General features: G+C 57.5%; 1 protein-coding gene across 1 annotated transcript in view; it reads right to left on the reverse strand.

Moving 5' to 3' along the window:
- Nucleotides 1-3382: 3382 nt before the first annotated feature.
- Nucleotides 3383-13307, reverse strand: part of ATP2B3 (ATPase plasma membrane Ca2+ transporting 3) — a 59441-nt gene continuing 49516 nt past the window's right edge. The window contains exon 21 of the mRNA XM_059385667.1: nucleotides 3383-4255. Within this exon, the coding sequence (XP_059241650.1) occupies nucleotides 3935-4255 (321 nt within the window). The 3' untranslated portion in view covers nucleotides 3383-3934. The remainder of the gene's footprint in view (nucleotides 4256-13307) is intronic.

Here is a 13307-nt window from a genome sequence, read left to right on the forward strand (position 1 = left end):
TCGACTCCTACCAGGCCTTCCTCAGACTCCCGGGCTGCACCTTTGCTCCCAGGGGTGCTCCTGGGTGGCGAACTGTCGGCCAGCTTTGTGCAGGGATGGGTGCTGTAGTGCTGCCCAGTTGTCTCCTGCGGCGGAAATTAGCAATGTGGGGGTGCGCAACACCCTCTGTAAGGTGCCAGCTCCCTGCCCAAGGCGTGGAGCCCCCATCTAGACTTGCTCGGCCTTTTGGTTCAAGGTGGACTCCTACCTCTGTGAAGCAAGGGCTCTTTGCTATTTGTGTGTCTGCTGTTTGCTGTTACTGGTCTTTCTGCCTTTTTTAGACATACGGGCTCTGGCGGTTGGGAGGGTTAGAAGCCGTTTTTCCCTTTCTTAGCAGCTTCCCTGGAAAAGGCATCCACTGGCGCTGCCAAGTTTGAAGGGGTGATGTGTGGAGGCGAAATGGAAACAGGCACAGACGATGTGGGCAGTCTTGGCCCGGTCGCCGTGGTGGTCATTTGCAAGTTTTGGACCAGAGCTGCCTTTGTGGTTCTGCTGGCAGAGTGGAGGGGCTGGGTCACAGGGCACAGTTGTCCCCCGCTGCAGGCCTGCAGAGGGGAACGACCCCGTGAGCAAGTGAATGACAGAAATAACAGGTTTTCTTTCCCTGGCTTTGCCTTAAAGAGGAATTCTGATTACACTCTTTGTACGCTGCTGGTGGCGTGGGCGGTTTCAAAGGGTTTCAAATGGTGCAGTCGCTTTGGAAAACAGTGTGGCAGCTCCTCAAAAAATTAAACCTAGCATTACCAGACGACCCAGTAATTGCACTTCTGGATGGAGACCCAAAAGCAGGGACTCAACCAGGTATTTGTACACCCGTGTTCACGTGATTCACAGTAGCCCAAAGGTAGAAGCAATCCAGGTGCCCCTGGTGGATGAGTGGATAAAGAAAATAGGGTGGAGCCATACAATGGAATGTTCTTCAGCTTTAAAAAGGCAGGAAATTCTGACACAGGCTACAAACACACATGAAGCTTGAGGACATGGTGCTGAGTGACATCAGCCAGTTTCAGTTACTGTCTGCCTGCACTGCTGTGGCTTTCCGAGAGCAGTCAGACCCCAAGAGACAGAAAGGCCAGCGGGCACCAGGAGCTGTGGGGGCGGGGCACGGGATGAAGAATTGGTGTCCAATGTGAGCAGATTTCAGTTTGGGGAGATAAAAGTGTTCTGCAGACGGATGGGGGAGGGGGATGACTGCACAGCACCGTGAAAGTACTTCATGTCATTGCTTAAGATTGGAGCGTGACTTTTATGGTATATGTATCTTGCAGCAGTCAAAAGAAAAAAAAAATGTGCGTTTGGGTTGGTGGCCCCTGCCCTCACCTTCCTTGGAGGACGCTGGCCTGGTCCTTTCAGGTGAGGCCCCTCTGGGTCCAGACAGTTAGAGCACTGCCATGCAAACCTTCGCTAACAGTGCCTCTGACCCCCACAGGGCAGGCGAGCCCTTTCTTTCTTCCAGAAGGGTTGGACCTGGGACTGCACACCCTGGCGGGAGCTCTACCATCCCTGGGGCTCATCTCAGTGGTGGCGAAGCAGATGAAGACACCTCCTTTTCATTGCAAATGAGAATTCACCAACTAATAAATTACACACGTTACCCAGACTGGGACTGTAGGAGCCTTTCTTTCTTTCTTTTTTTTTTTTTTTAATACACAGAAATTTTGGTCTATTCTTTAAATTAGGAAATTCAACTACAGACTTTAAATTATTATGCATCCGGTCTTCCTCATTAAGATAATTTTTGTTCATCTTTATAACAGGCAGATAAGAATGTAAAACATATTTAACTGAACACAGCTGACCAAGCCATTCCATATAATATGCTGGATAGAGGGGGGCTTCCTCACAAGACAGGTCCCTTAGCCAGAGCGACAATCGGAGGTCATAGAGCCCCTTTTCTGAACCCCACACCCCGAGGAAAGGCAACCTAGGGACTAAACAATGGACACACACAGGAGACAACTTTGTACAGCAGCAGTGAGGGCGGTTGGTCTATGCAGACCATTCGTTCTACGGAGGTGTCTCTAAGAGGGAATGAAAAGAAGCCCATGAGCAGAGCATACGCCCCTTATCTTCTTCAGTTAAAAGATTTCCAATTTTATTTCTAGTTTAAGAACACACAGACCCTCAACAGATTGAGTTGCCCTTTTTGTTGTTTGAACAAGGACATTAGGGAACAATTTACAAATGGGTAACATTCTCAATGTGCCCTTTGGAATAAAGGGATGGCTTTAAGTTATCTGTAGCTGGCATTTTAAGTGGGATTTTCTTGTCTAACTGGAACTCCTTTGCCTGAGATTTGACTACTCCTGCTCAGCTCGGGCCCAAGTGAGAGGCACAGGTTGGGCAAAACACGAGACAGCCGCATCCGGCAGGTAAAGGACCCTCTGCGTTTTCTTCATTTCCCTCCCTGGTTAGTGTGCATTCAGGGGAAACTGAGGCTTGGCACCAGGAGTGCCCATACGGCAGGGAGAGGTCCCCGAGGGAACCGTCTGGGGAGCCCAGGCCCAGCTCTCCCGCCTGCAGACAGGGTGCTCGGCCGGTGCGGCGAAGCTCACCTCCTCAGCCTTCTGGGCTCGTGGGGCTGAGCCACAGGGACCCCCAGGGTCTCTGCTCCCACGTCGGCTTCCCCCATGTCCCCGTGGGTGGCTGCACACACAGAGCCACGCCTGCGTGGGTCATAGTTGTCCTTGAATGAGTGCTTTGGCAGGTGGTGACTGAGAACTGACCCCAGTCACTTGACAAACCCCTCAGCCCAACTTCTTGGTTGCAGTTGCATCAGCTCCTCTTGGGTTTGGACAGTGCCTCTTCCTCTCCCACTTTCTGCCTGACTCTTGGTGCTCTCCCCACCCCCACCCCCCCTCTGGACCTGGCTGTCCTGGGGCTGCTCTGGGTTCCGGGTTCTCCCGAGGGGGCGGCAGCTGGGCCGTGGACAAAGAAGGCCTGCCGGCCAGAGTTCAGGACTTGGAGTTGAAACCCAAGGGCACAGGAAGCAAAACTCCCCTTTCCACCTACCGGAGGGGATCATTCTCATCAATACTTTGGTATTTTCCTTTTAAATAAAAAATTTCACCGAAAGGGTCCCGCCCCCATAGGCAGGGGTCTCAACGCGTGAAACGTGTCTCTCTCCCCGACCTTCTCAGGAATCCGCACAGCAACACTCCCAGGAACCGTGCAGGAGGGAGGACCAGGTTGGAGCACAGAGGCGGGGCGGGAGGGGGGGGGGGGGGGGGGGGGGGGGGGGGGCAAGCAACCGAAAAGATACTCTCGCAGTCCCGTTCCCTGAAAAAACCTCGCCACAGTAAATAATGGGATTTCAAAATGAAAACACCTGATAAGAGGAATGGAAATATCATGCTGATAAATAGCTCCTTATTCTTTAAATATGCATCGGGTCATATATGTACGTATATGTCTATACGCACACACACAGTTACGCACACACGCGCACACATACAGACCGCACGTGTGTCCTGGGGGAGGGGCGCTCGGTGGTGCAGGTCCGTTTGCTGGCGGCTCCCGGCGGGCAGGCGGGGGGCTGACCGGGCATCCTGTGCGAACCTGTGGGTCCGCTCGCTCTCGGGTGGGTGCGATGCAACGCCCGCCCCATCAGCCAAGCACAGCCCCCCGCCCCATCGCACAGCCGGAGCGGTGAATGTCTGGGGGACCTGTAGTGTTCGTTTAAAAAAAATGCTTCGATAGAAAAATGGGAAACGCAGCTCTGCTCACGCTCTAGTTTCTCCCTCCTCCTCCTCAGTGCCAGGTCGGAAGCCTCGGGTGGAGCGGCCCCCGCGAGTGCCGCGCCAGCACCCCTGCCGCCGCCTTGGCCGTGCCCTCCTCGCAGGCTCACGCCGGCCGGCCGCGCGCGCGCGTGTGCGGTGCGCTGAGGGCAGTTCCCCTAGAGGGACGTCTCCACGCTGTGGAGCGGGCTCCCGGGTCTGGAAGAAAACGCTGACGAGGTAGCTGACTTGGTGCCGTGTGTGGTCAGGTAGATGCCGCTGTCTATGGCGTTGTTGTTCTGGTTGGGGGCCGGGGGCGGGGGGGCCCGCAGGCGCTCCTCATTCTCGTCCACGTCCGTGTCATCGATGAGCGGGATGTTGTGGGTGTAGTCATTTATCAGAAACTCGGGCGTCGCCATGAAGTTGTGAATGGAGGTCTTGGATTCCGGTTTCTCCAGGCCTTCGTAGAGCGAGCTACGGAATGCTTTCACCACCCGGATCTGGAGCGCGAGGTGGGAGCAGGGAGGGAGGGCGGGGGCCAGACAGGAAGGGAGGAAGGGGGGAAGGACAGTCAGTGGCGCTGGTGCGGCAAGTCCCACCCACGGCAGTGGTCCTTCCACCCGAACGGAGCAACGGGGGCCGCTCTGCCTGGTCTCGCTAAGGACTCCCCGGACTGGGTCCGCATCTCGTCATCTGATCCACACGCAGGACAAGTGGCAGTGGCTTTCTCTGGGCCGACCCAGGCGGGCATTTTGGAGCTCGAGAGCGATCAGTGTGTGAGACTCTGGGCTGTTACCTCCCCTTCCTCCTACCAGAAAGTCCCCAGAACTTTCTGATAAGAGAAAGTCTCCAGTCTGTGGGCACTTTACTGGCCTTTCCCAAGCGGGTGCTCCCTTCCTGGCTTCTCTCTAGACCTCTTCTCTGTCCCTCTGGCTCTCGTGACTGTCACCAGCCCCCATCGTGCCCAGACCATCAGTCTTTCTGCTGCTATGTTCCGGGGAGACTTCTGTGTCTTCGTCTTATTTGATTTCTCAGGGGCACCCAGCACAGCTGACCTTCTGGAAACTCTTCCCGGTTTCCCTGAATTGCCACTGCTGGCCCTACTCCTATGTCACTGGGTGCTCAGGCCCTGTCTCCCCCACTTCTCCTTCCTCTGTCTCATGGCGCCCCGGAGCCCCAGCACTGGTTCATTCGCCCTGGCCCATCTCCCAGCCCCGACCGCCTCCACTGAAAATGGCTCCACTTTCGACTGCACCCACTAAGCCCGGCCTGCTTGGATGCCCGGATCCAACGCAACCATGCCTCATGCCTCCGACAGGCCCCTGCCTGAGGCTGGTTGTCCTTTCCCTTCGCAGACCCTTGGGCCTTTGCGTGTCCTGCCGTCACAGGCATTTTGCAATCTGGCGCTCCTTGCGCCTCCAGCCTTTCTCAGCCTGCGCTGCCCTCCTCCTCTTCAATTTCGAAGCCACATAACTTCTTTTGGTCCCTGGAATCTGCCGTGTTCTCCCTCTTTTCTAGATCTCACTTCCTGGCTGCTCCACTGGCTTTGACAGATGTCACGTCGGCATAACTCTCCACAGGGAAGAACTTCCCACAGTGCCCTGGTCCCTGGCTACGGTGGCCCTTGCCCCAAGCCGAACTCGAGCCCCCTTCTCCCTCCCCCCGCTCCGGCCGGATCTTGCTCCCAGAAAGAGGCTCTTGGTCATGAGTGCTTATGTCACCAGGTCTACGAGCCACAGAGCTGAGGCCTCCCTTCGTTCCCTCCCTGGTCCCCCTCCACCTGGGCTCCCTCTTGGTTCTAGAAGCTCAATTCGAAGGGAAGGCCTCTGCTGGGCCCCGCTTGAGCCAGCAGCAAAGCCGGCTCTTCCCTGTGTCAGTGGGTGGACATAGCAGCAGTCCCACAGTCATTTCCACGTCAAAGGTTCTAGGACTTGGCTTTCTTGGTTTCGACTAGGTGTTGGCCAACTGTGGCCCACGGGCTAACACAGGCTCTCAGCCCCACAGCCACGCCCTTTCCTTTCTGCATTGTCTCTGCAATGCAGTTCTTGATCCCAGGGCAGAGCTGGGTCGTTGCGACAGAGACCTGACCTTTATAAGAGAAATTTGCTGGCCCCTAAAAGCTGTCACCTAAATGGTGACATTTAGACCATGAATCACACTGCTGACAATGAATCCCTTTGGACCTTCCAGGGCCTGGGTCCTGGAGTTGTCCTTGCGCGGCCAAGCACAGCGCTGCGAAATCAGTTTAAGCCCCGTGAGCCTCGCAGCCCTGTGAGTGCAGAAAGTCAGCCAGAGGGCTCCGTGAAACTGGGACTTCCTAACTCCAAATCTTACATCTGGCTAGGACTGTCTCTGAATTCGGTGAAGTCACACCTTCTGGATTACAGATGGCCAAAGATTCGCCCTCAGTTTCTTAACTCTCCCAGACTGGCTTCTGAGAAAGGGGTAACCTAGAAGTTGACGTAAGAATCGTTCATATTTTTAATGAAAGAGAATTCTTTTGTCATTGCAGATGTGGCCTCATTATTTGGGCCTTTTCTGGGGCCAGCACGGGGGAAGGGGGAGCTCCCGGGACGTTTCCAGCGGCTGGCGCGCCGGTGGTGGAAAACCTGCTCCAGCTGTCGGCAGCGCACCTCAAGCCACAGAAAGGACAGCAAGCCAGATCCTGCTGCCCTTGACCCTGGGTGCCTTTGTGGTAAGTTTGGCAGCAATGATCTGATGATCCCGGCTACACCTTTTCCTCTAGCTGAGCCTGACCCTCCTTTGGACCTGGGTCATAAAGTCAGACCCATCTTCAGGACGCCCTGTGCCTGGCTGAACTCCAAAGTCCTTGTCCAAAAAGGGCAGCCAGCCATTCCCTCTCCAGCTTCCGCAGCTCTGGAATGTTCCCGTAGGGTGCTCCTCCCAAGTATAATCAGACTCACTTTAATGACTGTCTCGTCACTGGTCTGGTCCTGTCGACAGAGACAGAGCATGGCACAGCCGTCGCTCCGTCGCTCAGTCCCCAAAGCGGGGCCCAGGGCTGCTCACGCAGACCTGTGTCATCTCAAGTCTCTTTCGGGTCCCACTTTCCCGCATTCAAGCCTCAGGCTGTTAACAGATTGCTTGGTATTGGGAGTTTGATGGGGTGTGTTCAGGCCACCCGACCCTGAAGGGCACCGTGACCTCCTGGGATGGGTTTGGTGAGAACCGGCAAATGTTTCGAGAAGAGAGGCCTGCCCCAGAGACCCGAGCTCACACACGGGGGGCTTCGGAACAACCCCCGGCAGAGTTCAGGGGGTCCCAGCAAAAGAGTGACCAAGGCTGAGCGGAAGGAGCGCCTCCCCAAGCTGCAGGGGGAGTCCCTTGGGCCATCTCTCCATCTCTGCCACTCCCCAAAGGACCTTGCCACCCTCAAGGCTATCAGGGCCAGCATATATACACACCCTTCATACCCCCTATGTCTGCAGCCAGCTGCACCCTTTCCCTGCATGCCCTGCTGTCCCTCATGTCCCTTGGATGGCAGACGGGTCTATCAGTTTGCGGGAGGCTGAAGGTCAGCCCTGGTCTTCCCATTCTCGTGCAGGGCTCTGGCCAAACCACAGAGGTGCCTCGATTCCCGACCCCAGAGCCCTGCCTCAGCATGTCCCATGGCCCCCAGGTCCCCACCTTCTTCACAACGGGGCTCTCTCTGCCTCTCACAAGCCCCAAGGGCAGAGACCCCGACTGCCCGCTCCCGCAGTCCTCCCTGGCGCACATCTTCGGGCTCCCTCGCAGCCTCCCTCGTCTCCGACTGTTGAATCACACCCACCCTCCCTAACCTGGCTCAGGTGGGGGCCTCCAAGCATTCCAGCAGGCGATGGGGCTGCCCTGGGTCCACTCCGTGCAGTACAGGAATGCACCGAACTGAACCCCGCCTCCGCGCTAATCAAGTCCATTTTACTGTCAGATAACTTAAGAGTAAAAGAAAGACAGGAAAAGCACTTTCCAATAAAGATGCCTCCCTCGGGTTGTAGCCAGGGTGTCTGGGAGAGCCGAGGAGGATCCGACAGAGGCCCGTTGTACCCCGCATTTCCCGATGTCTGAGAGGCAGCCCTGCTTGCTCCCGCACTGCCTGGCACCTCACCCCTGCACCCACTCAAGGGTGTTGTCCCCTCCCTGGCCTAGCTTACTCATTTGTCTTATCTTAAAAGAGACTCTCCTGGGGCCATAGTCCCCTCTAGCTGCCTACAATGGCTGGTTCCTTCCTGACCCCCTCTCCCCAGGGACCCCCCATCTGGGAGTGCAGTGCTCTTCGTGCCACACTCCGGCTCCCCGGCTCAGATGGTTCTCTGCCCTTTCCCCATCTCCTCACATCTGAGGGCCCCAGGGCTCATCTTTGGACATTTTCTCTCCTTCCTCTCCACCCACACATTTCCTAACTGATCTGGTCAGCCAAGGTCTTAACTCCCATCTGTCTGCTAGTGAGTCTCTCCACCCCACACCTTCTCCCTCGTCTCCCTGCCCCTGCCCTTTACCTCTGCAGTCTATTCTCTGCAGAGCAGCCCAAGCAATCCTTTCAAACAAAAGCCAGAACTTGTCACACCCTGGGGAGGGGTCTAAACCCTTCCTAGAGCTGTCTCCCGCAAAGTCAGGGCCTGCCTCAGGCCATCTTTCTCATTCCTCTTTACTGCCCCAGGCCCTGGCTTCCAGACTGTACAATACCAAACACCACCTGCACACCTCTGCCTCAGGGCCTTTGCACAAGCGGTTCCCTCTCCTTGCCACTGAGCCTCACGGCTCCCCCTCGCCTGTTCTGTTCACAGTCTCAGCCCTCCCATCTCCCGCTGTGGCTCACCTTCAACTCACCCCTGCCCCACGCCATTATTCTCTCCTCTGTCTCCTTTCCATAGGCTCCCCAAAACTGGAGTCTGTCCCATTCGCTGACCTCCCCAGCTCCCAGCACCCAGCACAGTGCCTGCAGCCACCAAGAGCTCAGCGGGCGGCTGCCCAAAGTGCCTCCGACCAGTTAGCTCAGGCCTCCCCCAGCCGCGTCACAGCTGCCCTTTCCCCTGTCTAGACTGTGCGTCTGCCAGAGTGTCCCATGTGAACTTTTTCTCTGTCCTCAGAACTCGGCTCACACCTCGATCCTTTGTCCCAGACAATTTTTCTCTAAAACACCTTTCTTTTGCTCTGCTTTCTTCTCTTCTGCGGCTTGTGACCATCTACACTTAACACGAGCTGACTTCTCCGTTCTTTGCTGTCCGCCCTCTGCCCTCACAGGTGAGTGCTGGCCAGCCTTCCCCGGAGCCCTGAGCTCCGTCAATGGGGACAGGGTGGGTGACGCTTCGAAGCCACAGCCCCACTCCAGCGGCCCAGAGCCAAAGCAGAAGGGATGCCTGTGCCACACTCTGCAACAGGACTGTGCTCCTGAGGGGTGCATGGGGCAAGGGCAGAGGGGCTGAAGGTCATGGCTGAAAGCGGTTGTGCTCCACTTTTGCTCTGACCTCCCATGCTCAAGTTTGCAAGGCAGGAGGTGATGAGGGTGGGGAGGGGGTGTGACAAACCGGGAGGCCGAGGGAAGGACCCAGGGACCACCCACCCAAGTAAAGAAATGCAAAAAGGGAAGGAAAAGAAAAGAAGAGAAAAAGAAAAGCCAAGTCTCCTGAACAATGATGACAACAGAAACAACAGAAACTGTGCTTGACAACCTTTTGGCCTTTTCTTCTCAGTGCGGGAGACCAGCAGGCTCGGGGTGGGGAGGAGTCACCATGCTTCCCACCCTGTGCTTCTGTCTCAATGCTACTCCCTCCAAGCCTGTCTCTGTACCAGCCACTAATCCAGAATCTTCTGCGGGAGGGAGGGGACTTTCTGCTCTCCGGCATTCAGGCTTTGGGTTTACAGCAAATTCTGAACATAGCAGCTGGGGAGAGCCAGGGGAACTTTGGGGTTCCCAGGTCCCAAATCATCGCTGTGGGCACGAGAGTGGCTCAGGGCTTGATTGCGACACAAAGAGGTATGCAAAGAACAGACCCACAATCCAAGAGGAAGCTTCCCTTTCCTCACCATGGAATTAGGAAATGTAAAACTGCGAAGTCCAGAGCTGGCCCTTGCACTGAGGGAGAGCTCGAACCTCAGACCAGCGAAGCACGGACTCCGTGCCTGTTAGCAAAAGTCACGAATGCTAACAGCCGGCAAGCTCTGTGGAGATCACCTCCCATCCTGGCACCTGTGCCAGGACCGGGAGAGCCCAGGCTCCTCTGCTGATCGCAACATTCTGTGGCCCTGGGCGGACCCAGGCATGGGCTGAGTCCTGGGCCTCTCAGGTGACCGGCCTTGCATTTCGTCCCGGCCACGTCCTGCTGTGGGGCCGTGAGTAAGGCCTGAGCTTCCTGGGCTCTGGCTGCCACCCTGGGAATGGGCTTGGAAGTACCTACCGGGCGGGGCTCGGAGCAGGGGTTCTGGGGTCTACCGTAGGCGGTGAGCCAGCATGTGCTTTGGGAATTAGCCGGAAGGCCCTTCTCTGTTGTAGGGCCCACGGTTGTAGGAAGGCTCGGGCCAGGCAGGGCTCATGCCCTTCCTAATGTGGAAAGAACGCTGTCAGATCGCTGACAAGCAGCGCCCGCGCTGTCCTCGGGAACGCAAGTGGAGAGGCCTGGCTGGAAATCAACTGAGCTTCCCAAGAAAGACGCCAGCGCCGGCGAGCAAGACTGCCTTGGCTGGGCAAGGCTCCTTCCTCCACGGGGCTGGTTTAATTCCGGGAGCGGCTGCCCTGCCGGTGTGTGCGGAGCCTGCTGCCCCGGGCTCTGGGACTGGGTGCCCAAGGAGACTGTCGGGGCTTACCTGGCATCGGCTTTGCCAAGTTGGATGGAAGGCTTTCTGGTTGCAGAAGGCGATTAAAATAGAGCAATGGCTATGATTTGTTTCTGGCGCGGTCAGAGCTCAGTGGCCCAGAGGGAGCCCTTCTGGCCGCATCTGACCAAACTCGCTGCCCGCCCTGGGCCCTGTCACCTGGCTGGTTCAGGAGCCCTCTCTGTTCCAATACGGGGGCCCAGGCCTGTGGCAGGAGGGCCCTGATGAGATGGGGGAGCCCCTGAGGCAAGCTGGGGGGAGCAGGCTTCGGAAGCATGGCTCAGGAGGGGGCGCTGGGGCAGGACTGTGTGTCTCCACTCACCCACCCCCCAGGAGGCAGCGATCTGGCATCCAGCTTGCTGCTTGGGGATAAACCTGAGGGAACAGAGTACCCCATCTCAGGCCACACCTTTGGACTCTCCAGCCAGGGGGGCGGGCCAAGCTTTTGGCAGCTCTAGTAGCAGGGGCAGCGGGGGTGAGCGGGGGTGGGCAGGATCACGCTCCCTGTTAGTTTTCACGAGACCAGAGTGCTGATTAAGTGAGCCGCTCACAGGGCCTGGCCTCAGGAGGATAAGCTGAGGTCCCACGCCAGGAGGTGATGGCCGTGAGGGGCAGGTGCGACACCCCAGCTGAGAATGGAAAGGCTGCAAGGTCCCTATGTGTGGCCAGAGAAATGGGTGCTGTGTGGGGCTCCCAAATCCAGGGCGAGCAAAGACATGTGGGTGTGTGAAGCCTTGTGGGGGTCGGGGTTCGGCTGGAAAGGGTGGGCGGGTGTGAGTGTGGGTGTGCCGAGCCCCAAGGACCTCTCTTCTCTAACCCTCCCCGGTCACCCCTCTGGGAGCTCTCCTTTCCCTCCGGCTCTGAGGATGTCCTCCTGCCACCTCTTAGCATTGGTGCCACAGCAGGGACCTATGCAGGTGAGCAGCATTACCGCTCCCTCTGGCCCTGGGGCTCCGTGTATGCACCCGCGCTGGGCCCTCCACCCGGAGAGCCCGGCGGTCCTGGTATGAGTGATGTCAGACCAGAGGCCCTGGTGTGTTGGAGAGATTTGCTCCAGCATGTGGGTGAGGGCCAGACTGGCTGGACTGGGGGCGAAGAGGATAGGAGCCTTCTCGAAAGAGCTGGGGTTTTCCTTGGGAAAACCTCGTGGCCTGTCACCACTGCACCCTCTACCAAGCTGCCTCGTGGCTTGGCTCGGGGCTCTGTTGCGATCTGCACCTTGCCTTCCTTCTGGTCAGGTCCAGGAGAGGGTGAGGGCCAGCGGCTCCCCGGCCCCTGTGCCAGGCCTTCTCCTGTTTGGTACAATGAGGGCGCTGGGCTGAATGATTTTTCTAGGTCCTCACTGCTTGGATGGTGAAGCAGTTTGGAGTTCCAAACCATCTGCCCCACAGTGATGCTGGCGGGAAGTGGTTTTGGTTGGTGGCTTCCGGAAGCAGGCATGTCCCCTGGTGTTGCCAAGTCCTCCAACCAGCAACTTCTTCCTCCACAGTGTGTGTGTGTGTGTGTGTGTGTGTGTGTGTGTGTGTGTGTGTATGTGTTGGGGGGAGGGGGTCCTTTCTGAGTTGCTGCCACTCAAATGGGATGAGCCCTGGGGTTGGCCCTGTGAGTTGGGACCTTGGGACCCCCTTGCTGCCACACCAGCGCCTTTCTCAGACAGCTTCCTCTCATCGGGGCCCTGTCATCTGTTCCTCACAGGTGGCACAGCGGATGGGACAGTGGCCCCTTTTCTGGTCAGGCACTAGCTCTATCCTCCTGGAGAGGCTCATGACCAGTGGGAAGGGTGGTGTCTCTCGAGCTGTTCTTGCCAGGCACTGCTGGGCTCCCCAAAGTGGGAAGTAGGGTGGCTGCAGAAGGAAGGAAGTTGCTAGGAAGAGAAAGAGGAGGAAGGCCAAGGAATTCCAAGGGAGCCAAGAGATAGCGGGCCTCGCCAGGTTCCCGGAGGGGAGGCCCGGCAGGCCCTGGAGTGGAGAAGGCCTGAGGGGCATGAGGAGTGGGGGCTCTGTCAGTTGCCTCCCCTCTCGAGTCAACAGACAGATGCACAGACAGACAGACAGACAGGAAGTGCAGAGAGAGATGGCAAAGAAACGTGTGGAAAAAGTCAAGGGAGAGGGAGGGACGGGGCAGGTCGCTCTGTGCCCCTTGGGCAGACTCACGCCCCCTCTTGTCCCTTCATTTCCAGGAAGGAAGGTGCTGCTGCCTCAGCCAGGCCCTAGCTGAGGGGCTCGCGAGAGACCGGGGAGCACTTCCGTCCTCAATTGCCTGTAGCTGAACCTCCCACAGACCCCCTGGGTGGAGTGGTGGCAAGACCCCTCTGGGACAAGGCCAGAGCTTTCCAGCCGATCGGTGATGGCGGACGGTCAGGATCTGTGGCCCAGGTGGGGAGGCCCAGTGAGTGTGCAGGGCAGCTGGAGGTGTGTGCGGTCTGCGGCCCGGGGCAGGGCTGGGTGTGTGCGCGCGCGCGTCTACATGCTGTTTCCGAAGGGGACAGGAGGTCCGGCGGGGGCGGGTGTGGCCCACGTCCCTTCCTGAAGGGGCAGAGTGGCCTGAAATGACAGTACGAGCAAGAGGAGGGCCCCACGGGGGACCTCTCACCCGTTCCTAAAAAAAGAAAATGAAAAAGAAAAGAGGAAGAAAAATAAAAAAAAAAGGGGGGGGGGGAAAGACAAGACAAAAGCAAAAAAGGGAAAGAGAAGAAAATCCCAGAGTCTGGTGAGGGAAAAAGGCACAGTTAACGGCTGTTCA

Source organism: Mustela nigripes, chromosome X (assembly GCF_022355385.1).
Source record: "Mustela nigripes isolate SB6536 chromosome X, MUSNIG.SB6536, whole genome shotgun sequence".
NCBI lineage: Eukaryota > Metazoa > Chordata > Mammalia > Carnivora > Mustelidae > Mustela > Mustela nigripes.